The sequence below is a fragment of the Pteronotus mesoamericanus genome, unplaced genomic scaffold, assembly GCF_021234165.1.
Source record: "Pteronotus mesoamericanus isolate MK-2021 breed Mesoamerican mustached bat unplaced genomic scaffold, CSHL_Meso_final scaffold_54, whole genome shotgun sequence".
Lineage (NCBI taxonomy): Eukaryota > Metazoa > Chordata > Mammalia > Chiroptera > Mormoopidae > Pteronotus > Pteronotus mesoamericanus.
In genome coordinates, this window is record NW_026555321.1 from 10 (window position 1) to 24,108 (window position 24,099).

General features: G+C 37.8%; 1 protein-coding gene across 1 annotated transcript in view; it reads left to right on the forward strand.

Annotated features, from left to right (window-relative positions):
* The first annotated feature begins 634 nt into the window (after nucleotides 1–634).
* The window catches only part of ULK4 (unc-51 like kinase 4), a 233,621-nt gene continuing 210,156 nt past the window's right edge, over nucleotides 635–24,099 (forward strand). Inside the window, exons 1-12 of the mRNA XM_054595876.1 lie at nucleotides 635–807; nucleotides 3,948–4,138; nucleotides 6,573–6,672; nucleotides 8,248–8,387; nucleotides 11,007–11,169; nucleotides 12,653–12,754; nucleotides 13,304–13,387; nucleotides 15,259–15,334; nucleotides 17,468–17,560; nucleotides 19,341–19,459; nucleotides 19,608–19,677; nucleotides 20,471–20,567. Coding sequence (XP_054451851.1) covers nucleotides 4,001–4,138; nucleotides 6,573–6,672; nucleotides 8,248–8,387; nucleotides 11,007–11,169; nucleotides 12,653–12,754; nucleotides 13,304–13,387; nucleotides 15,259–15,334; nucleotides 17,468–17,560; nucleotides 19,341–19,459; nucleotides 19,608–19,677; nucleotides 20,471–20,567 — 1,182 coding nt within the window. The 5' untranslated portion in view covers nucleotides 635–807; nucleotides 3,948–4,000. The remainder of the gene's footprint in view (nucleotides 808–3,947; nucleotides 4,139–6,572; nucleotides 6,673–8,247; nucleotides 8,388–11,006; nucleotides 11,170–12,652; nucleotides 12,755–13,303; nucleotides 13,388–15,258; nucleotides 15,335–17,467; nucleotides 17,561–19,340; nucleotides 19,460–19,607; nucleotides 19,678–20,470; nucleotides 20,568–24,099) is intronic.

A 24,099-nucleotide genomic window follows, 5' to 3' on the forward strand; every position in this document is an offset into this window, starting at 1 on the left:
GATTCGGTTGCGTGTTGTCTTACAATCACCTTCTGACATCATAACAATCCTTCTATATTAGACATTCAGGCCTATTGAAGAACTTTTTCATTTGGATCATATCTAAATTTTTCATTGTGGATCTAAACATTAAGTATGTATGCTGTGAAAAGACCTGAGGATAGGACTAAATTATTTATTCATTGATATAATATTGGCTTACGCTATTTTTTAGAGAATGTTTTCTCTTTGATTGGCATAAAATCTCGTTTTTTAGCAATATCTATATATTTTATTGAAGGTGATTGAAGTATTGTCATGTTTATTATGATAGCAATATCAGATTATATTAAAAGCTAAAGCTAAAGACATGATTCCATCATTAATATCTAAAACGGAAGGAAAAACATTGTATGTGATGCAATTCTTATGTCTGATCATGATCTTTATAGAGTCTATTTATTGTTAAATTATATTACTGGATGACTCGTCCTAAGGCTGGGCGCAGGGCTATTTGGGTTGAGGGCGGTGCTCTAGTAGACTCACTTCCAGACCCCAGCCAATAGGAAGCGAAGCTGATCTGCTAGTCAGGGCCCGGCGCTCATTCCGGCGTTCTGCGTGCTGCCCTGGAGACGGGACGAGGGACACCAAACGTGGAGGGGCGTTGGACCCTCACGGCCTGACGCTGTTCCTGCGTGTCCCGCCTTGTGCCGTTGCTTCGTCCACGGGCTTTGCCCAGTGGACTCGTTCGGTGGGGTAGGGTCCGTGGCGCCCGCACTAAAAGGAGCCGTCTGGTGGGTCGGTTGCATTTTCCCACCTAGCGACCAGGTGAATGGCAGTGTTAGGGGCTTGAATCTGGGTTCTGGGCTCCTTCAGACAGCGCGATAGAGACCGCGAGTCTCAGGGGCGCTGCCCACCACTCACCTTTCTTCCTCCTCCCGCCGCCCCTTGGTCCGAACTCAGATCAAGCTCAAAGCCTGCAGTGAATTCGGCCTGTAATGGGCTGCGGTGAGGCGCACCTGTTGAGTGCTTAGCAAAGTGCCTTGCCGTCTTTTCGGTCATGGGGAAAGGGTAACTTGGCCTCTGGTTCGCAAAGTTGAGCGTGCATCCGGAGGGCGAGTTAAAACAGCTTGCTGGGCCCGGATTCCAGAATTTTTAATTCAACAGACCTGGGCTGGGGGGCGAGATTTTGCATTTCTGTCGAGTTCCCAGGTGTTGCTGATGCTGTAGTGCGGGAGTTAAAGCTCTGAAGGTGGTTGATTTGAGGGGAGGGTTCCAGCCTTTACTTGCGTGCCCCTACCACCTGGTCTGTATCAGAGTTTGTTGAATTTCGGGCCTGCTCTCTGGATCTTAAATGCCTCATTTGCTTGTATGTGTGATTTGCTCTGACTTCTGGCTTCTCAGATGATCTCTAGGTGAACTTGTAGATTAAAAGAGATTTAAAAGATGCACCACGCTCTTAGAAAATGTGCAAGACAAAACTGTGTCTGGGATTACACACTTGGGTGATAAAACTATGAAAAAACCCAAGGAAGTACTAACTATGATAGTCAGGACAGTGATTACTCTTGGGGATCAGGAGGAGTTGCGATTACTAAAGGCTCATGGAGAGATTTTGGGGGTGGCTGAAAGGTGCTTCCTGACCTGGGTGGTGACGGCAACGGTGTACCTTTTTTAATAATACATTAAACTATACAGTTATTTTGTGGGGTTTTCTGTATTTGTGTTTTATTTTACAATTTAAGAGGTTACAAACCTAAACATTCACATTGGGAAGTCTAAGGTGAGGTATGCCCTTGGATGGAGGCAAAAAGAATGTTAACATCATGGAATTTCAAACTTGGAAGATCACTTAGATCACCATACTTGCAAGGAATCAGTACTCATTTTACATAAAAACTTCAGCATCTTTATCCTGGTGGATCCTAATGGAGCCAATTTGTGAACATTTAATTACTATCTCTTTTTTGTCCTGGTTTAGTATCTTCTCCATTTTAGCATTGTTGATTTAATCTTATTTTGGTGATATTATGTATTGTGTATTGTTGACCTCTTACCACATGATAACGCCTGTTTTGGCTGCATTTTGGTGGGTCAGGGGTCAGGATTGTTTCTTTTTAATGAATGGGTTTTAGGGAGGGGAGGAATGTAAAAGGAACTTAGTAAAACTGTTTTTTTTTAAAAAGAAATGGATACTGTTTGTGCCTTTTTTTGTTTTTCATTGATTTAAATTCAAAATTCTCCCCTATCTTTTCTTAGAATTTCAAAAAATTTCACTGTCAGTCAACTGTTTTCTTCTGATTAGATCTAGATACCAGGTTTCTAATCCAAGTAACTACATTTAGTTACTTGTCTGTAGGCTTTTATAGTTGAAATTTTCCCATTTTACAGTAAGTTTTAATTTTATTGGAATATGGAATCAGAACTTGTTATTTCTAGATTCTTAGGTTACTGGTTGCCTATAATGGGACAGGGGTCAGCGAACTACTGCCTCCTGACCAAATCTGGCTCTGTTTTTATATGACCCACAACAAAAGATGAATAAGATCTAATGTATGTCATAATAGTTATAGTCAACAATAATATATACTTCGTAGTCACTAAGAGACTAGATCTTAATTATTCTCACCAAAAATAGAAATGATAATGTGATGTAATAGAGGTGTTAACCAATACTCTGTTGGTAATGTTACAATGTATATAGTATATCAAACCAACACATTTATACCTTGAACATATACAATGCTATGTCAATTCTATCAACCAAATATTGAGATATAATTCACATACTATCAAATCCAGCCCCTTTAAAATGTACAATTTAGTAATATTTAGTATATTCACAAAGTTTTGCAACCAACAGCATTATCTAATTCCAGAACATTTTCATCTTTCCTCAAGGAAACTCCAAACCCATTAATTTACTGCTCTTTTTATATTCTCTGTTTCTAAGGAATTTTACTATATATAGGTTCTTACTTAAAAGTAAGCTGTTTTTAAAGAGGATATCTTACTGCTTGGATAATTTCTGGGAAGATTTCTGTAGTCTAGCATGGATAATTCTCCCAAAGAAATACCAATGTAAAAGATATTTTTTAGTTGAATAAATACTTTGATTAGATTGTTGTGAATGTTAAGATACTGAATTTACTATTTCACTTCAATTATAAAGAACATCTAATCTGATAACAGATTAAATCAAACACTTACTCACTCACAAAAATTAAGGGATTTTCTTGGCCAAGAAAAAGAACTCTTTTAATGCTTATAGATGATGAAGTGCTTGGTTAAAAAAACAAACTTGATTTAAAACCAGAGTTAGCAAACTTTTTCTGTGAATGGCCAGATAGTAAATATTTTAGAGTGTGTGAGCAGGCTATGCGGTTTCTTGCAATTACCCAACTCTGCCATTGTAGCATGAAAGTGGCCTTAAACAGTATATAAATGCATTGGGCATGGCTATGTTACAATTAGACTTTATTTATAAAACCAGGCAACAGGCTGAATTTGGCCCAGGAACCAGAAGTTTGCTGGCCTCTGACTTTGAATAATACTAACATACAATTTCTGTGGATGAGATGGAAATACTAATGTCTGTATTTGTTTATAAAGTATTTTTTACATATATTGTTTCATTTGCTTATAATTTGAGGTTTAGTAGGTCATATATTCTTCCATTCTTTATACGGATGTTGACACAATGTGCTTTCCAAAATTGCATTCCTTTCCTGATTTTGTTACCTGTGTTGGGAATAGCTGTCATTTTCATTATTTTTGTTAAGATCTTTAGGAAGTTAACTATTGGTTTGTGAAGTGTTTCTTCACACTGGTATCCAATACTTAGTTGCTTGTAGGTGAACTTCATGAATTTATAGAATTATTAGACTGACTTACATATGAAATATCCTGGGCTAATAAATCATGCATCTACCTTGCCTTTATGTGTGTCATTTTTGTTTACATTTTAGGAGCTAGAGATGCTATTAGGCTGTCATTTTCTCAAGTGTGACTCGGCAGGGAGATGGAAAACTTCATTCTGTATGAGGAGATTGGAAGAGGAAGCAAGACCATCGTCTACAAAGGACGGCGGAAGGGAACAATCAACTTTGTAGCTATACTTTGCACTGATAAGTGCAAAAGGCCTGAAATAACCAACTGGGTAAGTCAAGTATGTTTTCCTCCCTCTGGTAGAAAACAGTGTACTGTGTAAACAGAAGCCATTGAACAAGAAGCCAGTGGCAAGTGCCACATTTTCAAAAGGGATGAGCCACCTTCTGTCTGTTTAGTGCCACCAGTCCTGAATAATGATTCATAAACACACCCAAGCCGTTAACAACTTAGAGTTTGGTTTGTTTTGGTAAGAGCCAGGGAAAATATAATATATATTAGATCATTACTTTTAAATTTAGTATATGATTATGAAGCTTTCCATATGAGGGACTTCGGGTAAGAGTGATTTGGGTTTAAAATAACTGTGCCATTTTATAGCCTAGGCTCCAAACCTAGCTTTTCTTTTTCTTTTCTTCCTTCCTTCCTTCCTTCCTTCCTTCCTTCCTTCCTTCCTTCCTTCCTTCCTTCCTTCTCTCTCTCTTTCCTTCCTTCCTTCCTTCTTCCTTCCTTCCTTCTTCCTTCCTTCCTTCCTTCTTCCTTCCTTCCTTCCTTCCTTCCTTCCTTCCTTCCTTCCTTCCTTCCTTCCTTCCTTCTTCCTCCCTCCCTCCCTTCCTCCCTCCCTCCTTCCTTCCCTTCCTCCCTTCCTTCCTATTGTGGTAAAATACACATAACACAGAATTTACCATCTTAACCATTTTTAAGTGTACACGTTGGTGATATTAAGTGCATGTATATTGCTTTGCAACCATCACCATATCCAGAACTTTTTTTTTAAGAATTAATTTTTTTGGAGGATGTTTTAGATTCACAGCAAATTTAAGGGGAAAGTATACAGATTTCCCATACACCCTCTGGCCCCACACATTAATAGCCGGCCCCACACATTAATAGCCTCCCCCACTATCTACATCCCTACAATAGTTGTACACTGTTAACAATTGATGAAATCTACGTTGAAACATCATACATCCACAGTTTACATTAGGATTCACTTTTGGCGTTGTGCATTCCATGGGTTTGGACACATGTGTAATGACATGTATCTGTCATTATAGTATCATACGGAAGAGTTTCATTGCCCTAAAAATTCTGTATGCTCCAACTATTCATTCCTCCCTCTTCCTCCCAACATCTGGCACCCACTGATCTTTTTATTGTCTCCATAGTGTTGCCTTTTCCAGAATGTCATATAGTTGGAATCATGTAGTATGTAGCCTTTCAGATTGGCTTCTTTCATTTAAACATAGAGGAATCTTAAATGCATATTGCTACTTGTGTTTTGTTGCTCATTTCTTTTTATCACTGAACAGTATTCCTCTGTGTATATATACCAGTTTATTTGTTTACCTATTGAAGGGCATCTTGATTGCTTTCAGTTTCGAATAGGCTGCTGCAAACATCTAAGTTTTCAAGCCCATTGGATAAACACCAAGATCGGGATTGCTGAATTGGCCAGGACTCTTCATCTTGCAAAACTGAAACATTATACACATTAAAAAATAATTCCCCATTTCCTCTTCCCCAGCTCCTTGCAACTGCCGTTACTTTCTGTCTCTGAAATGTTCCTCATATAAATGGATTCATACAATATTTGTTTTTTGGTGACTGACTTATTTCACTTAGCATAATGTTCCCAAAGTTCATCCATATTGCATGATGTGTCAGAATTTCTTTCCATTGTATGATATATCGCATTTTACTTACCTCTTCACCTGTCTGTGGACATTTGGGTTGCTTCTACACGTTATCAGTTATGACTAATGCTGCTACAAACATAGATATACAGATTTTCAAAAAATGAATAAAAGAAAAAAAGCAGCATTTTTCTATAACCTGAAGACAGTTGCTTTTCTGTTCTTTTTTTCCCCAGTCTTTTCTCCTATGAGTTTTAAATCATTGTTTTATTATGATACCATATAATTTTCTTTCTTGCCTTTTTCAAGTAACATTATAACACTGTCATTTTCCATGTTGATTTAAATTAAATAAACATTTTCATGTTGGCTTAATATTTTGTAAGTTGATATACAACTTATTTAACTACTATTGTATTATTGAGCATTTAGGTTGTTTTTACTTACTGAAGGTTAATTATCAAAATAATGTGTATTTATATAGGAAATTGAAAAAGAGAAGTAGAAAGAGTAAAAAAACAGTAATTCTGCTCATTAAAATAGCTTTTTTGATTAATACTTTCAGCAGTTTTCCTATGAATACTATTTCTTTTGCAATATTATATTTACCCAAATACACAAAACTAAATTGCACAAGTTTTCAAAAAATCATTTTTAAGATAATATGCTAAATTAGCACTTTTCCACATGATTAGCCTTTATAACCATCATTTTGATGTCCATAAAGAATTCCACCAATGGAATTCCATTGTTTTTACCCATTTCCCAATTGTGTATTTAGGTGTTTTTTAATAGATGCAAGGGTTTTAAGAATTTTTTATTTTTAGTGTGAATGTTGTGTTTTTATAGGTGCGCCTTACCCATGAAATTAAACACCAGAATATTGTAACTTTTTATGAATGGTATGAAACCAGCAACCATCTCTGGCTCGTAGTGGAACTCTGCACAGGTAAGGCATGCTGTGTAGGTTTTGTTACTTTCCTTTCTTCTTTTGCAGTGTAAATGTTGATACTATTGACTATGTTGGTTTGAAAATCTATAGTTAACTTGAAAGTCTATTTTCCGATGGATATTAGGGAAGGGTAAAGAGCTAAGATGTAGGATAAGAGGAAGGTTTATGTAAAACTCAATTTGGGGTTAACTTAATTTGGTATAAAATATTACTGAACAGTCTACATAAAAATTTAGAAACATTTTTTAGTGGTAATTAATGTATAAAACAACATTTTCCATTTAAACAAAATACTTTAGGTCAGCTAGCTATTAATTAGCTTATTAGTTTATAAAGTGACTTAGTTTTTGAACAGAATACTTGCTCTTTATGAAAGCTTAAGCAATGTGGAAAAATATAAAGACGAATCAACCAATACTACTGCCCAGGAATAATTAGAGATAACATGCAATTGCCTTTGCTTGGTACAACTTTCCAGGACTATATATAGAGAGAAAGGTGACGAAATACATAGATATTATCTGGCTTTTAGTTTCAGCATCTTTAGAGAAAAAAAATATAACTAGTACCAAGGTTAGTATACTTCTGTTTATACATTGAGTAAACTGAAGAATCACGAAATATTAAGATACGTGTTAATTGTTTCTAGTTTTATGATCTTACCTGTTGGCACTTAGAATGTGTAAAACTGAATCATAGAATAATTTTCTATATATTTCATTTCCCTGAGCTGGTAGGCTTCTGTGGTTTCATTGCTTCCCTAGATGTACACGCTGTTGAGGTCTTTCTCTGGATTCCTTTTTGCTTTAGCTGTTGTTTCTGACCCATGACCAGTGTAACAACCCAACTTCATGTCTGAGTCTGCAGTGGTTCCTCACCCACCAAAACAAATAAGCAAAACCAAAACACCTGCTACCTTTGTTGCAGTAGTTCTGATTGAACTTTCAGATGCAGCCGAGATTTCACTTTCTCTGAACCTGGCGCTCGTTTTCATCTTGACCCTTAAAAAAAAAAAAAAAAGTTTGTGTCTGGCACTTATATGGTGGAGATGGGACTGGAACCTTGGGCGGGCACAGAAAAGGAACTCCCCGTGTGTCAGCCTTGGGCCCATTATTCCGTCAGTGGTGAGCACCAAGGGCATGGTTTTCTAACAGTCAAGGAGGGGCGCCAGCTTTTTCGCTGTGCAGTACTTTGCGGAATGACCTGACTGTGCACAGGGGTAAAAGTGACTGTCCTTTGCATAATGTGATTTAAATGCACTGTTTGGGTTAGTGGTTACCGCACACTTTTGCAGCTGTTTGTTTCCTGAGGGATCTGGAGTGAAAACTCCTTCATCCCACCTGCTTCCTCCTTGACCAGTCATCCGGGCTGAGCTGGCCCTGGAGCGGGGACACAGCGCTGCTAGGGCGCTTGTCCGCTGTGCTCGCTAGCGTGTTCCCCCGCTAAGCTGTCCAGGTGTCCTGATTTGATCGTTGTTTGTTTTTTTTTTTATGCTCAGAATCTTCCAGCATAGAACCTCCTAGAGGCACTGTGTAGTGCTGGTTAAAACGGGTGATTTAATCACATTTGCAGGTGGCTCCTTAGAAATGGTTATTGCTCAAGATGAAAACCTCCCAGAAGATGTTGTGAGAGAATTTGGGATGGACCTGGTCACTGGATTACATCATCTTCATCAGCTTGGCATTCTCTTTTGTGACATTTCTCCTGGGAAGGTAAAGTTTTGATTTCCTAACTGCTTCAGTCTTATTTGACAGAGCTTTCTTGAAGGTCTTTTTATTTTTAGATACAACTTTAGATATAGAACATCTTGAGATTTGAAGTTTACATTTTTTTTAAATAGATGGAAACTCTATTTTAGATAGTTATTTAGCGACCCATTGAAGTTCTTCTAGAATGCAGAGTTCCCCCTCATATGAGAGCTTTGAGTAATTATTGTTGCTGCTGAAGTGGGTTGTAAATGATGAGGTCAATAGATCTATAAAAAATGACTCCTCATCCTTTTTTAAAAAAGATCCTAGTTATTTATATCTAGAGAGAGGGACAGGGAGGGAGAAAGAGATGGAGGGAAACGTTAATGTGACAGAGAAACATTGATTGGTTACCTTTCATACACACCCCAGCTGGGCCCGAACCCGCAACCCAGGCATGTGCCGTGACTGGGAAGCAAACTAGTGACCTTGCACTTTGCGGGTCGATGCCCAACCCACTGAGTCTCACCAGTCAGGGCAAGACTCCTCATTCTTATAGTACACAGTTATGAGCCTTTTTTTTTAGTTTGATAATGGCATTTTGGACTCTTTATGTATGATTCCTGATGTGATGGATCAAATATTATCTTTTTTTTTGTTAAACTAATTGTCTGTGACTAAATGTGCTGCAGCATAGTTGTCCCGAACCCTGCTTAGTTCCACGGTCATAGTTGGCAGTGACATTCAGGAGCTGTGTGCCCTGGACGGCTGACCCTTTTCCTCTCTCTCCGTGCCTTCGCCCTTGTCCCTGGGTGATTGTAAGGGTTACCTGTTATATTTAGGAGAAGCTTCTGGGACACTTCATAGAACATAGTGTGCCCTCAATCAGCGGAATCAATTATTATCTTTATAAGTACATACTGTTAGGGATTGTATTTATTACTGGCTTAAGTTGCTCCTTTTCCTTTGTTAATGTGTACACAAGGAAATGAAAAATTGAATGTTTTCCTGTTAAACATTATTATAAGACATCTATATAAGAACATAATGAAACCTAAAAAACTCCATAAAAATGCCTCATAAGAGTATTTGAAACATTCATATACTTGCCCAAGTCTGCAGCCACTTAACTGTGGGTGTAGGTCCGAGAGCAGCCCTAAGCAGTATATAAATGCATAGGTGTGGTTTGTTTCAGTAAAAGTTTATTCATGGACATTGAAATTTGAATTTTACGTAATGTTCACATGTCAAGAAATATCTTACTTCATTTTTTCGACCATTTAGAAATGTCAGAACCACCTCTAGCTCATGCCTGCACAGAATCAGGTACCAGCCGGGGTTGGCCCCGCGGCTGTGGTGTGCCGGGCGCTGTGTGGGAGCTATTTCATGAGGTCTGGTGTCGGCCACTTATAACCTAGGAACTTCAGGCTGGCGTGTAGTGGGGCTTTTATTCTAGGGCTGGGGTTGGCCGAGTGCAGGTCGGATGCCCGGCCCCCTCAGTGAAGCTGACTGGAACGCAGCTGCACCCTTTCGTCTCTTGTGTCATGGGTGACTGCGGAGCTGAGTAGTCGGGTCAAAGGCCTGTCGCGTGCAAAGCCTGAAAGATTTACTAACTTAAGAAAAATTATTGCTGATGCCTCCCACTGGTTCTCAGAGCTCATTCCCCGGACCCGCAGCATTAGTGTTGCCTGGGACTCGTAGGCAGTGCAGGGTCTTGGACCCACCCCAGACCTGTTGACTCAGAAACTCTGGGGGTCGGCGGGGGCGGGGGGCGGGGGGGACGACTCGCGGTTTTTCTCGACAAGTCTTCTGGGGATTCTGGTGCTCAAAAACATTTAAAAGTCACTGGGGACTTTTAACAGACATCCTTAATGTTTGTGATTGGAGGTTAAAGGCAAACTTTATATTGCTTTTAAAAACAAAAGGCCAGCTGGCTCAGTGTAACTTCCCGTAAGTATTTTTAATGACCCCGGAGAAAAAAAATTAAAAGTAATAGGACGCTTTCCTGGCATGGTTTCAACAACCAACAGGTAACTTCTAATTGCAAATTAGCAGATCTGACTACTTAGCACATGCCAGTCGCTATTCAAAACCCTTTGCATGTATAACCTTAGTTAATCCTAACAACAGTCTGAAGAGTTAAGTATAATTTTTTTCATTTTATACATGAAGAGGCTGAGCTTTAAAAAAGTTAAGTAAATTCTCCAGGTCAGATTGCCTGTAAGCGGTGGGCCTGCGGCTCAAATTTAGATCTATAAATTCAAAACCTTAGTTTTAACCATATGTTGCATAAACAACACCTCTGGCAGATGGATTTTTAAGTCTTTCTTTAGCTGTCAATGAGGGTTAGAGAGTATGGATTGTTCCATATACATTGTTTGTAAAAGCCTGAGGTTTCCTTCTGTGGTTATATGTGTTTATTATATACATTGACAGTTTAATATTTAACTCTATTCTTACTAAAATATTGGGTTTATTTTTATTTAGCGTTTTTTTTTTCCTTTTCAGTACGCATTTAATTTTATGAGTTGTGATGAAGGGAGAAAGCCAATGTTCAAATGCTTTAGTGAGGTTATAAGAGGTACTGATATAAGTGAAAATCAAATTGGGTTTTGAAAGTGTTTGTTTTTTTAATCTGTATAGATACTCTTGGAAGGGCCTGGCACATTGAAATTTAGCAATTTTTGCCTGGCTAAGGTAGAAGGTGAAAATTTGGAAGAGTTCTTTGCTTTGATGGCAGCTGAAGAAGGTGGAGGTGATAGTGGCGAAAATGCACTGAAGAAAAACGTGAAAAGTAGAGTGAAAGGTATGTGGAACGTTTCAAGATCATAACTCGAGTTGTGTTTAGTTTGCTAGTCAAATGGTGTATGGATAATAATGACCAGGAGAAGTCTGGGTTTAGGGTGGCGTTGGTGATGGCCTCAGGTTTCCCACGTGGCTCTAATACCATGTAGAGTGTGGGGAACCCCTGACAGTCTGTTTATTGTCCTCAGTGTCACCTGTCCCTGACCGCACAGTAGAACTCAAGGAGCTGGCGCTTTGTCTCGCTGTTTGCGGTATCATCAGCACTTAGAACAATACCTGGCACACATGAGTGGCTCAGTAGTTATTTGCTCAACGTTTTTGAGCAGTTGATATTTGCAGTTAAGGAAAGTTTTTAGGGGTGCACCCTTGGGAGGTCGTTTTGACAGTGAGCTGGGGCCTGGGGTGTTAGCTGTACCTTAGGGGAGAGTGTGAAGTGTGGTTTCTTACACCAGAACTTTTGAGAGGAGCAGGAAGGAGCTTTCCCCTTCAAGTCCCCTGTGCAGGTACTTGAGACTTTGGGCCACTGATGCTCTAGCGTGTTCACTGTGAAGGGGAGGGCGCTGTGGGAGAGGGTGGCATCCTTAGGCTTGATGGTCACGCGGCCTAGGGTGGGAGGGATGAGGGAAGGGGATGAGGAGTAGCAGTTAACTGTGGGCCCCATAAATATAACCAATGGAAATTTAACTTCCAGGGCCAGTCTTGAATGTGATAAAACTTCATGCCCAATATGAAAGCTTTTAAGATCCCCAAATATCATTCCCTAGGCTGACTGGCATTCTGTGAAAAGGAATATTGTGGACTATGTTAGTAGAATATTAAGTTTTAGATTACTATTTCTTATTTTATTATAGAAGATAAGGAAGGTGATATATTTCAGGAAGGTGACATATTCCCCTTTAGTAAGGGGAAGAGGACTGTGTTGTGGAGGAACAGGTCAGATTTTCCAGCAGTGATGCGTGGTTGTGTCTGAGCCGAATCTAAGGATAGTCCCGTGATGGACCCTTTGGCCAAGGATGGAGGACACTCTTGTAACCATCAGTCCTGATCATTCATATCACCAAAGTTTAGGCCGCTGACCTTTGCATCCCTGTGGTATAAAAATAAAACCACTCCGGTTTCTCTAGAGCCTTTGAGGACTTACAGTCTAAGTGTGGCGATGAACGAGGCACTTGAAATAAACACCTTGCCTTTGGCGTCTGTGAGTGGCTGGTGTTGTGGTGGGGTTGCTGATTGGCCTCTCCCCCACCTCTACCTTAGCTGGATTTTTGAAATCTCTTTATATTTTTCTATAGCCTTGTACAATGGAACCTTAAAATTAGAAAACATTAAAAAAAAGTGAAATACACCTGAGGTTGTATTAATGTGCATATTTTCCTCCCATATATATATAATTTTTTTTTACCCCATCAGGTCTCTCTTAGGTAGGTTTGAGTTGAGAACAGTACAGATGCCTAACAGACTTGTTTATTATGCTTTCTTTTTAGGATCTCTTGTATATACAGCACCAGAAATTATAAAGGGCAGTGACTTCTCCACCCCCAGTGACCTCTGGTCTTTGGGCTGTCTGCTTTATGAAATGTTTGCAGGTGACTGCTTCCTGGTTCATTTTAAAGTCAGAGCTGGACAAACACAAAGATTAAATCTGTAGTTTGCAAATATTTTACCTATAAGATGTGAAAAAGCTGGTTCTTCTAAATCTGTATCTATTTTGGCTGGATTGTTTGGTGTCTAGGCATATGCAGATTCCTAGGGACTTTTTTGACATATGGCTATTTTTTATGATAATCATCTGAAGTGTTAAAATTTTCCCACTAAAAAGCTGCGATTATTAGTAGAAATTCCTGTAAACATACCTATGACTGAATGTTTCATGTGTGTCCAGTAGCCCATGCAACCCCTGGATCATGGTAGTGGTCCATGTGTGAACTCGTATATTGTACATGAGGGACAAATTTTGAATTTTAGAAATATAAAAATACACAGTGTGCCTGGTGTATACTAGGCATTCAATAATTAGTTAATTCTGTATACATATTTGTCAGTCGTGTAATCCTGAACTATCTGCAGTTGGGATCTACTAAGAATTATTGGTGATGGCAAACTTGTTTAATTGACAAGCTTTCATGTAATTTCAGGAAAACCTCCATTTTTCTCAGAAAGGGTTTCAGAATTAATTGAAAAGATTTTTTATGAAGATCCTTTGCCACCTATTCCAAAAGGTAGGATTTTTATTATAAATGCAGATAATTTACACTTTCTATTGACTAAAGGTGCACTTTAATTGGCTATTTTTATTGATTTATAACCTCCCAAATTTATATTTTATAAATAGTCCCAATTGATATTTTTAGAAATATTAGCTTTCCCTTTGCCAGCTTTTTTTTTTTTTTTTTTTAAAGATACTGAAATGGAAAACAAAGTACAATAGCTTCCTTCATTTGAGGACACAAATTATTTTGTGCTCCTATATCAAATGATGTGTGGTTTCAAGATTTAGAAAACTCAAACTTTTATTTATTTTTTTGTGTATTTAACATTTACTTAATTTGGACTCATGTGCTTTGTAGTTACTTCTAGTTGGTGTTTGAATGCTAACAGATCAGGCATTCTCAGCCCTAACCTTGATGAATCAGAAGGCTACCCTGGCAAGTTTTAAAGCCTTTTAAAGGAGATATAATTGTATTTTAAGTGTTGAAATTTTAATTATACAAATTGTGATTAATAGAACCATCTACCATTAATAATTTTAAGCAAAAAAAGTAAACACAAAAGGAGGCACAAACATAATAAAGCAGTTTGCTGTACACTGCAAAAAAAAAAATGAATCTTAAGACACATAAACAAAAACAGGATTTTACAAAAGATAGTGTTGTCAATTTTTAAAAGAAAGAAGTTTTCAGAATTAATTAATGGAAGAAATAGGAATATGGAATATTTTTCAGTATTTCAAGAATCACCCTTGGTGAAAAAAACAAGACTCGATATTTTGAAAGCGGTCAATATTTCTTACAACAAAATGCTGCATTTCTTTTTTCTTATTAACTTTATCTTAGTTTTTGTAGAAATCAGTCATTCCTATTATATTGATGACTTTTTAATACACTATTGATTATTGTTTTCGTCTATAAGTTAATGATTTTTTTACGTAAGAAAGCAGTCTGAAAATGAAGGTGCCGAAGGCCTGGTCAGGACATCGCTGGTGGCCAGGCTCGCTGATGTCCAGCCCTGCATCAGGCTGTGGCCAGCATGCCTGGTGGTGCCATGCGTTTGACTGCTTTGTCTCAGGCGCGTGTGGTGATGTCTTTGGCCATTGTCTTCACGGCCACTTCTTTTAAGCATTACTGATAATTGGGCCATGGTATGTATATTTGTTTAATTTAAAAAGGCAAAACTTGGAGAGTAAGAAAATTGGACAATATAATAATTGTGATGCTTAGTAATTTTTTCTGCTAAAAATAAAGAGGGATTGCAAGTATTCTAATCATACTAATCATTAATCACAACATGAGGCATAATTAATAGCTGAAGACAAGGGTATGAGTTTGTCAGACTGGTAATCCTTACTGGGATTATTCAATAAAGTAATTTTAGAGGTTAGTCAAAACTTAGTTTTTGAGATGCATGTTTTTTGTAGTCTAGGACAGAATGCTTTTTTTTTTTTTTTAATTTATTTGAGAGAGAAAGGTTTGGGGGAGAGAGAGAAATATAGAGAGAGACATCAATGTGAGAGAGAAACATTGATTGGTTGCCTTCTGTACTCGCCCTGACTGGGGATCAAACCCACAGCTAGGTATGTGCTCTGACCTGAGATTGAACTTGCAACCTTTTGGTTTCCAGGACAATACTCCAACCAACTGATCCACCCAACCAGAGCTAGGAAAAAATGTCCTTTTGAAAAAAATAAAAAAAAAAAGTTTTGTGCCCTTCTCCCCGTATTTAAGTGGAAGCTTAATTGTTATTAATAGATTCAGTGTTCTCTTTAAAATAATTCATGTGCTTAAAATACTGTGACTTTAAATGTTGATGTAGGGTGTGTATTCATCTTCTTATCTCTTTTTCCCACCCTTTTTGGGAATTAATTTGTATACAGATTCTTCTCATCCTAAAGCCTCTTCAGATTTTATTAATTTGCTTGATGGTTTACTTCAAAAAGATCCTCAGAAAAGGTATGTATGGATGATATTTTAATATGAATCTAATATGAAGTGGAATCTTTCTTTTTTCTTTTATGCAATTCTGAAACAGTACTGTTCATATATAAAGAGGTGTTCAAATTACTTTTTTTAAAAAGAAAATTGGAGTTTACTTTGGGTGTTTTCTCTTTGCAAGTGTTTTTAATCATGAAGAATTTTAAGTTATTTTCTCTTTTACTGTATTAAATAGTTGCCTAGTAGCTTGATGGGTTTTCTTGTAACTCCTGAATCCAAGCACTGTAGTCCTTTTCATTGTAGGTTTTAGGCAAACCTGCCTTAGACTGTTGGACTAGGGACGATACTGTGAAGATAGCTAATGTAATAACACTGAGTGGCACTTTAATGTGATGTATTTTATGACACGCCTGTCAGGATAGTAGGTGCAGCGTGAATCTTTTACGTTGCGGCATGGGTGGGGGTCAAGAGGGACTGGTTTCTAGTTCTGGTCCTGCCACTCGGTAGCTGGGGGCAGGGGGAGGGAGTGTTAAACGAGTATTTGGGACTCTGCTTCAGGGTGGAAAATGGTGAGTATATTTGTATAGTGTATAAAATAATCCATTCTCTATCTTCATTAAATATAGGAGAGGACTTGCAGAAGGAAATGGTGGTCCTTGTATACATTGTAGGACTATGGATGAACTACCTTATAATAGAACGCTTTTAGGATTAGTGTTATTTTGGTGGATAATCTTCCAGCCATCTTTTGATAGAATACTTTATTTAGGATGATATATCTACATTTCCACATATTTAAATCTCTATATGCTTAAGAGAAAAAAGCATTATATGCTTTTTTTTTTTTTTTTGCATAAATGGGACCACTTCATAACCTACTTTTGTCTCTCTGTATATCTGCTTAGTCATTTTGAATGGCTGCAGCGTGTACACGCGATAACCTATAATAACAATAAACATTTAGAGTGTGTCTTTAGAATATCGTGCACACTGCTACAGTAAATATGCTTTCGAATATTCTTGGTTATTGTTCATTGGGGCAGTTTTCTCTTTTGGATAAATTTCTTAAAGTGGGTTGCTGGCCAAAGGCTGTGAATATTACAAAGTGTGATGCATTTGCGGCATTCTGGGAACGTGCTGGAACATTTGCTGCATTCTAGGAACGGCTTACATGCCAAGCAGCTCTAGAAGGCTCTTTCCCTGCCACTGATACCTGCTGTGGGCTTCGTTGGTCTAATGTATTTTTGCCAATCTAATGAATGAAGAAGAAATCCCATTTTATTAGCAATTTTATTTCTCCATCAGTGAATTTTAAGAGCCCTTATATAGAAGGAATATTATATATGGTTGCAAATTCCTTCTCTTTATCATTTGTGTTTTAATTTTGATCCATACAGAAATTTTGAATAAGTTGTCAAATATAAATTATTTTCATTTTTTTGCTTTTCAATTTTAGTCAGGCTTGACCTTCCTGAGTCTGATGAGTATACCTACAGGTATAATAATCTATTAGTAGTAACACTTTATGCTTTGAAAGTGAGTCTGGGTTTTAGATATAGCTGAAAGTCATTTTAATATGGGTGAACTAGGTTTGTAATATTTTGACACCTAAACAGAGCTGTGACTGTATATAGTCATGAAGTTGATATTTTTGTTTATTTCTGAATGAAGTTCTAAGAGTACAGTTACAAAAATGAAATGTGTAAAACAGGTAAGGTATCCTAGAATAATCTAGCCTGTCTTGGAACATGAAAGGTAACAGAATTTTACGTTGAGAATATGTGATCTATTTACTTTAAAATTTTAAATTGCTTATAGATTTCCTCATTGACTATTTTGAGAACCCAAAATGGTTTTTTTGTTTTGTTTTGTTTTTTGTAAGTCAGACTCCATGGAACATGAAACCTGAAAACTCTAATACTTAGTTGTCAGACTCAGTACCATTTAAGGCTTCTGAATTATTTGTTGTTGTTTAAGAGAGGTTAATTACATACTAAAATGAAAGAGTAAAATATGAAACAGTCTCAAAGGTTCATTTTTATGAACATAGTTAAAATGATGAAACTTGATTTGTATAATTGGGGCATATTCTGGGAATTCTGCATGGTGAATCATGTTAACATTAAATTTTAACATTTATGTTTTATAAAGATTAACTTGGGCAGGTATACTGCGACATGCATTTTGGAAGGATGCTTTTACTAGAAAAGATCAGGACTCAGGTGCCGAGGATTCCAGCATCAGGTAGGATAAGCTTATCTTTGTGTGTGGAGCGTGGTTATTAAACACTCACACTCATTACTCTTCTATTAATGCAGCGTCAATGACAAGAATTTCTGTGCTTTCATAATAGAAAAATCAAGCATTTGTTTAAGGGTTGTTGGTAAAGAATTTAGTCATGACACTTTTATTTTAAAGATTTTACTGATTTATTTTTAGAGAGCGAGGAAGGCAGGGAGAGGAAAGGGAGAGAAATACTGATGTGAGAGAGAAACCTCAATTGATGGCCTCTGTGTGTGCCCTGACCCTGACTTAAGGACCGAACCCGTAACCCAGGCACGTGCCCTCACTGGGAATCAAAGGGGCAACCTTTTGTGTCCTCCACTGGCATTTTAAGGGTTGTATGTCATCGCAGCATAACCTAGCTCATCCTGACTACTATACTTTATTTCTATTATAAAAATCTTCTTAGCCCAGGCCACTTAAAAAGTGATGGTGTTTGGAAAAGAACAGGTGAGAAGTAGTTGAATATAGAGGTAAAGTCCTGCTAATTGATTTTTATCCCCCTCAACTCAAATAGTTGTCTGATTCTTAATTTTAATGTTGGCAAATTCAGTGTATTGGATGGAGAAGTTTGAATTCTATTTAAAGTCTTTCCCAAACTTGAGCTCCTCTGAGCCAGTGAGTTTCAGCTATGCTCTCACCGTGGTATTAGGTCCTACAGAAAACTGTGCTGTGGTTCCCAGTGTCAGCAAATCTCAGAGCCCCTCTGACCTCAGGCTGTCATCTTCCTTTTAATTTCTATTTCTTTTTCCTGCATTATTGCCCTGGATAGGAATTTTTTTTCAGTAAGATACTAAATCACGAGTGATGAAATGAACGTCCTTGCCTGGTTTCTTTGTAGTATGAAAGTGCTTTTTCCCATTAAGAATGCTTTTGTAGTTGCCCTTTTTCAGTTTGAATGACAGTTGAAATTGATCAGATGTCTTTATGTGTTAGCTGATATGATCAAGTGGTATCTTTTATGTAGCCTCGCATTATGGACTCTTTCATAAATTGGCTTTCAGCTATTGAACCAGCCTTGCATTCCCACAATAAACCCTACTTAGTCATTGTGTGTTACAGTTTTTATGTTCTTGCTGGGTGTGTTTGTGGCCACATGGCTGGAGGACTGTGAGAGAGGTAAATAAAGGGAGCAGAACAACAGGCGTTTGCCTCATGTTCTTGGGACCACAGCTTTTTTGGTGAGAGAAGAGGATGCCGCTCCCTCAGAGTGTTAGGCACTGGCCAGAAGCTGCCACAGTTCCCAGCCAGTGGTGACAGGCGTACCTGGAGGCTGGGGCAGGACCACGTGGAAAGAGAGAAACAAAACCTAGGGGACTTCCCTTGCTCTGACCCAAGGGGGCCCCCTTCCTGTTCCTTGGAACGGAGGGGGCTTCTCTCTGGGCTTCTCTGTCTGCACTCACTGCCTTTGAGCCCGGGCTGGGCAGCACTGGAAGGGGAGAACTAACGGGAAACTCACTGCTGGTTGACTGGTACTACAGGTTCTGGTTTACTTCTCCAGTCTGCCTGCTGCTATTTATTTTTCATGGATAAAGCTGTGTAGACTTCTTTGTACAATGCCTTGCTTATGTAGTGTGCTCATTTTCACTCCTCAGTGAGGAATATTACTTTTCTAACTCCTTCGCTTTGCCAAATGTCATGTGTAATTGAATTACCTTTTCCAACCTCTTGTTCTACACACAGAACTATATAGAAAGCTGAAAAGTAAGTTTGATTGTGTTGATTTTCTCCTGTTGAACAGCAGAAACGTGATGGAGTGTTCTGGGTCACAAGATTCCAAGGAGCTTTTGAAGAGCCCTCAGAGCGGACAAGCCAAGGGGGAGAGGAGTGGTCAGCGACTGTGCCACTCTCTGAGACTAGGTGGGCTTCGCTGCAGCGTGTTCATGCTGCTTAGAACGCTGGGTCTGAGGGTGCCGTCCGCACTTGTGTTGTCTTCCTCTCTGTCTGCATTGTGCCCTGCTCATGATCTTTGTTCGTTAATGGATAACGTTCTCCTTTCCTGACACAGAAAATCCAGCGGAGTTGCGGCCTAAGAATACTCTTGGGGGCCAGCAGAATGAGTCCATGTTTCTTCTCAGGTTCGTAAAAGGACAGAGCGGGGGGGAAGTGCATAGACAGGAGATGAAAGTAAATCTTCTTACAGCATCCATTGACCTGGTTTTTAAAATTCACGTTTTTAAAAACACTCTGCACATTCTCCGTCATGGCTTGTGCATTAAGTAAGTATTTGTTTAATGAATGAATAAACAGATAAGTAAGTGAAAGAGAGGTGAGGATCCTGACATTTGGGAATTTGAAGGAATTCACTAAAGAAGACCTTGGTGAGCTGAGTGAATTTCTTAAAATGCAAGAAACTCAAAATCAGACACCCAGGCGTAATGGAATGGCCCATTGAGAGCATGGCAGTCATTGATGAGTATAGGAGGGATCATTAAAAATAGATGTAGATTTTATAAAACTTGCCACTTAGTTGAAACCAAGATAACATTCAAATAGTAAACATTTTCTGAAATGTAAATAGTATTCTTTTGTAGAATATATGTTTTATTATGTTCATTCTGTTTACATCAGCAGACATTTAAAAAATAATAAAATCAATGTTTTAAGGTTTTTAGTAAAAGCAGAAAACACTGAATAGAGCATAGACACTGTAAACAAAAGAAACAAATTAGCCAGGAAACTACTTTAAAAACCCTTATAAAAATAGTAGTGCCATGTAAACACAAAGTTTAATTGTTTTTTATATAATGAGATCACATAGAATGATCATAGCCTCCCATTTTTCACCAGATGTGCTTTTATTTTTCCCAGCCTCTAGTAAACAGGATAAAGTTTAAATCCGAATAATGTTCGCTCTTCTGTGCGTTTCAGCTCTCGTCCTACCCCGAGGACCAGCACTGCAGTGGGGCCAAGTCCTGGTGAGGCCGTGACTCAGAGTTCACCGCAGAAGGCGTCTCCTCTGACCAAGGTGAACAGAGATGTATTTTTTTTTTTTAACATAAGTATAGGGATTCAGAAGAATAACGGCAAATGGATTGTGCGATTACAAAATTTATAATTATGTCATTTCCTAGATTATCATTGGTTTTTCTAGTAAGTACACTTAACAGAGAGGTGCTTTGCAGTTGCTTTCTTTTGATAACAGCTTTATTGAGACATAATTGACATACCATGTAATTCACCCATTTAAAGTATACAATTCAGAGGCTCTTAGCGAATCCCCAGAGTGAAGCAACCACCAAAGTGTCAATTTCAGAACACGCTCGTCATCCCACGGGGGAACCCCGTGCCCATTAGCAGCCACTCTCCTGGTTCCCTCCTTCAGTTTCCCCCCTTGCCCTCTGATCTGCTTTCTGTCTTTATAGATTTGCCGATTTTGAATATTTTATACAAATGGAATAATACAATGCGATCTTTTGTGACAGGCTTTTTCACTTAACATGTTTTTAAGATCGATCTAAATTGTAGCATGTATCAGTACTTTATTCCTTATTATTTTTTATTGTCAAATAATCTTCTGTTGCATATACCACACTTTATTTTTCCATTCATTGGTAGATGGATATTGGGTTGTTTCCACCTTTTTGGCCATTATGAACAACGCTGCTGGGCACCTGTGCGCGCGCATCTTTGTGTGGGTGTGCACTTTAATTTCTCTTTGTATCTGCACAAGTAGAATCGCCGCATCATATGGCCCCTCAGTGTCTGACCTTCTGAAGGACTGCCAAGCCATTTTCCAAAGCAGCTGTCCCATTTTACATTGTCACCAGCAGTCCACAAGGGCCCCAGTTGTTACGCACTCTTACTAAAACTTGTTACGGTCTGCCTCTAACAAAAATTATGGTAACATGTACATTACATAAAATTTACCATTTTAACCATTTCTAAACGTATAGAAATGGCATGCACACTGTACAGTTAAGCGCATTCATGTTGTTGTGCCATCGTCACTGCTCTCCTTCCCTAGAACCTTTTCGTCATCCCAAATTGAAACTCCGTGCCCACTAGGAAATTACTTCCCAGTCTCCCTTCTCCCCAGCACTGCTAACCACTTCCACTTTCTGCTTCTATGAATTTTCCTAGTAACCTCATATAAGTGGAATCATACAACCTCATATAAGTGGTATGTCTGGCTTATTTCATGCCACATAACATCTTCAGGGTCCATCCAGGTTGTTGTATGTATCAGAATTTCATTCCTTTTTAAGGCTGAATAATACTCCACTGTGTATATCTACCAGTTTATTCATTCATCCTTGGATGGACTTGGGTTGTTTCAACCTTTTGGCTATTGTGATAGTTCTTCATTATTTCTTTTTGATCATAGCCACCCTAGAGGTTGTGAAATTGTCATTGTAGTATTGATTTTCACGTCTCTGGTGGCTAATGATGTTGAGCATCTTTTTATGTGCTTATTGGCCCTTTATCTCCATTGGGAAAACATCTGTTCATACTCTTTGCCCATTTCCTGAGTTGCAGGAATTCTTTATATATTCTAGATGTATGATTTGGAAACATTCTCTCCCATTCCGTAAGTTGTCTTTTTACCTTTTTGATATTGTTCTTTGAAGCACAACAGTTCTTAATTTTGATGTAGTTCAAATTACTTTTTTTGCATTGTGTGTGTGTTGTTGTTGTTGCTTGTGCTTTTGGTATTATAGCTAAGAAATCGTTGTTTAGTCCAAGGTCATGAAGATTTACATTTGGGTCTTTAATCCATTTTCAGTTAATTTTTGTATATGGGATTGAGTGGGGTCCAGCTTCATTGTTTTTCATGTGAACATCCAGTTGTCTCAGCACCATTTGTTGAAAAAGCTGTTTTTTCCCCACTTAATTGTCTTGGCATTTTTGTCAAATGTCAGTTGACTGTAAATGTGAAGGTGCATTTCTGGACTCAGTTCTAGGCTGTTGCTCTCTATGTCCTCTCATGCTAGTAGTGCACTGTGCACATCACTGCAGCTTTCCAATAAGTTTTGAAATGAGGAAGTATGATCCTTCCAACTTTGTTCTTTTTTTAAGTTTGTTTTGGTTCTTCTAGGCATCTTGCATTCCATACAGATTTTAGGATCAGTTTGTCCATTTTTGCAAAGCAGCCAGAGATTTTGATAGCAATTGCATTGAATCTGTAGGTCAGTTTGGGTAGTATATAGTTTTTTTTCCATGAACATTGGATGAGGTGAAAGTTATTTCTTCATTGAAATGGCATATAGGTGGGTTATAATAAAATCCCTCTCTGCTAATAATGGTTTGGTTATATGTGAGGTACAAAATCAGTATAAAAATAAGAAGTGCGTTCTGAAATGTGATAGATGTTGACCTTCTTCTGGCAGATAGTTCTTGTAGAGGACTATAATCATTTTATTGAGAAATTTAAGCAGTAGTTATATAAGTACTATAGGAAGTTTGTTTTATAATTCTTCAATGATTTTTTTATTCAGTTACAAAAATTTATATAATAATTGTAGAAAACACATAAAATTACATAAAAATGTAGAAGAGGACAAAGAAATTAAAAAGCTGCTTATAATTTTATTACCCAGAGTAATCATTAATTGCGTTTTGATATTCCTACTTTTGGTTCTGTACGTATGTTCATTTTCAAACAAGGGAACGTAATTTTATAACTTAATTTTTTTCATTTTGTAAATGAGATCTCATTGTAATTTTTGATCATTTAATGACTTCCTGAACATGTTGTTTATTTTTTGCTATTGTGAATGAAATACATTTTATAACTTCTTATTTATGCATACATTCAGCTTATCTATAGGAAATTAATTTTACGTATATATTTTTTAATTGGTCTACCTGAATAATTTTTTTTTTATTGTTCATACTATTATCAATGTTCACTAATTCTTATGTCATTTTTTAGTTAATTCTTTTGGATTTTTTTCAAGTTTTTTTGTATTGAAAGTCCATGTTCTTAGATGTTAAAATTTTTTTTTACAGTTTCTCTTATTTTTCATTTTTTTTTTTTAACACAGTATGTTGTCTTCTAAGTTGCAAAGGAGTGGTTGGTTTCCAGCAGCTTATTAACCAGTCAATCTGGTTCTTTTAAAAATTTTTTTATTATTATTTTTTATTGTTTATTCTATTATAGTTGTCCCAATTTTTTTCCCCTTTTCCCCCCTCCACTCAGCCTATCCCTCCCTCAGTCAACCCCCACTGCGCTGTCCGTGTCCGTGGGTCATTCATACGTGTTCTTTGACTAGTCCCTTCCCCTTCCTTCCGCTATTGTCTACGGCCCTTCCTCGGTTTTGGGTAATTTCTTTTCCTCATTTCCCACTTCACTGGTTTGGGTTCCTGTTTATTCAGTGTGCTGGTCAGTGTTTCAGTGGAAATTCTTAATGCGTAAGTCCTCTTTTTTGTCTGATGCGAAATGCTAAGGCATAGCACTAGGAATAAAAGTTCTGTTTAAGTAGAGAACAAAGAAACATCTCAAAGGAATAACTGATGGCAAACCTCCAGTTATTCACTTTAGTTATATATCAACTCTA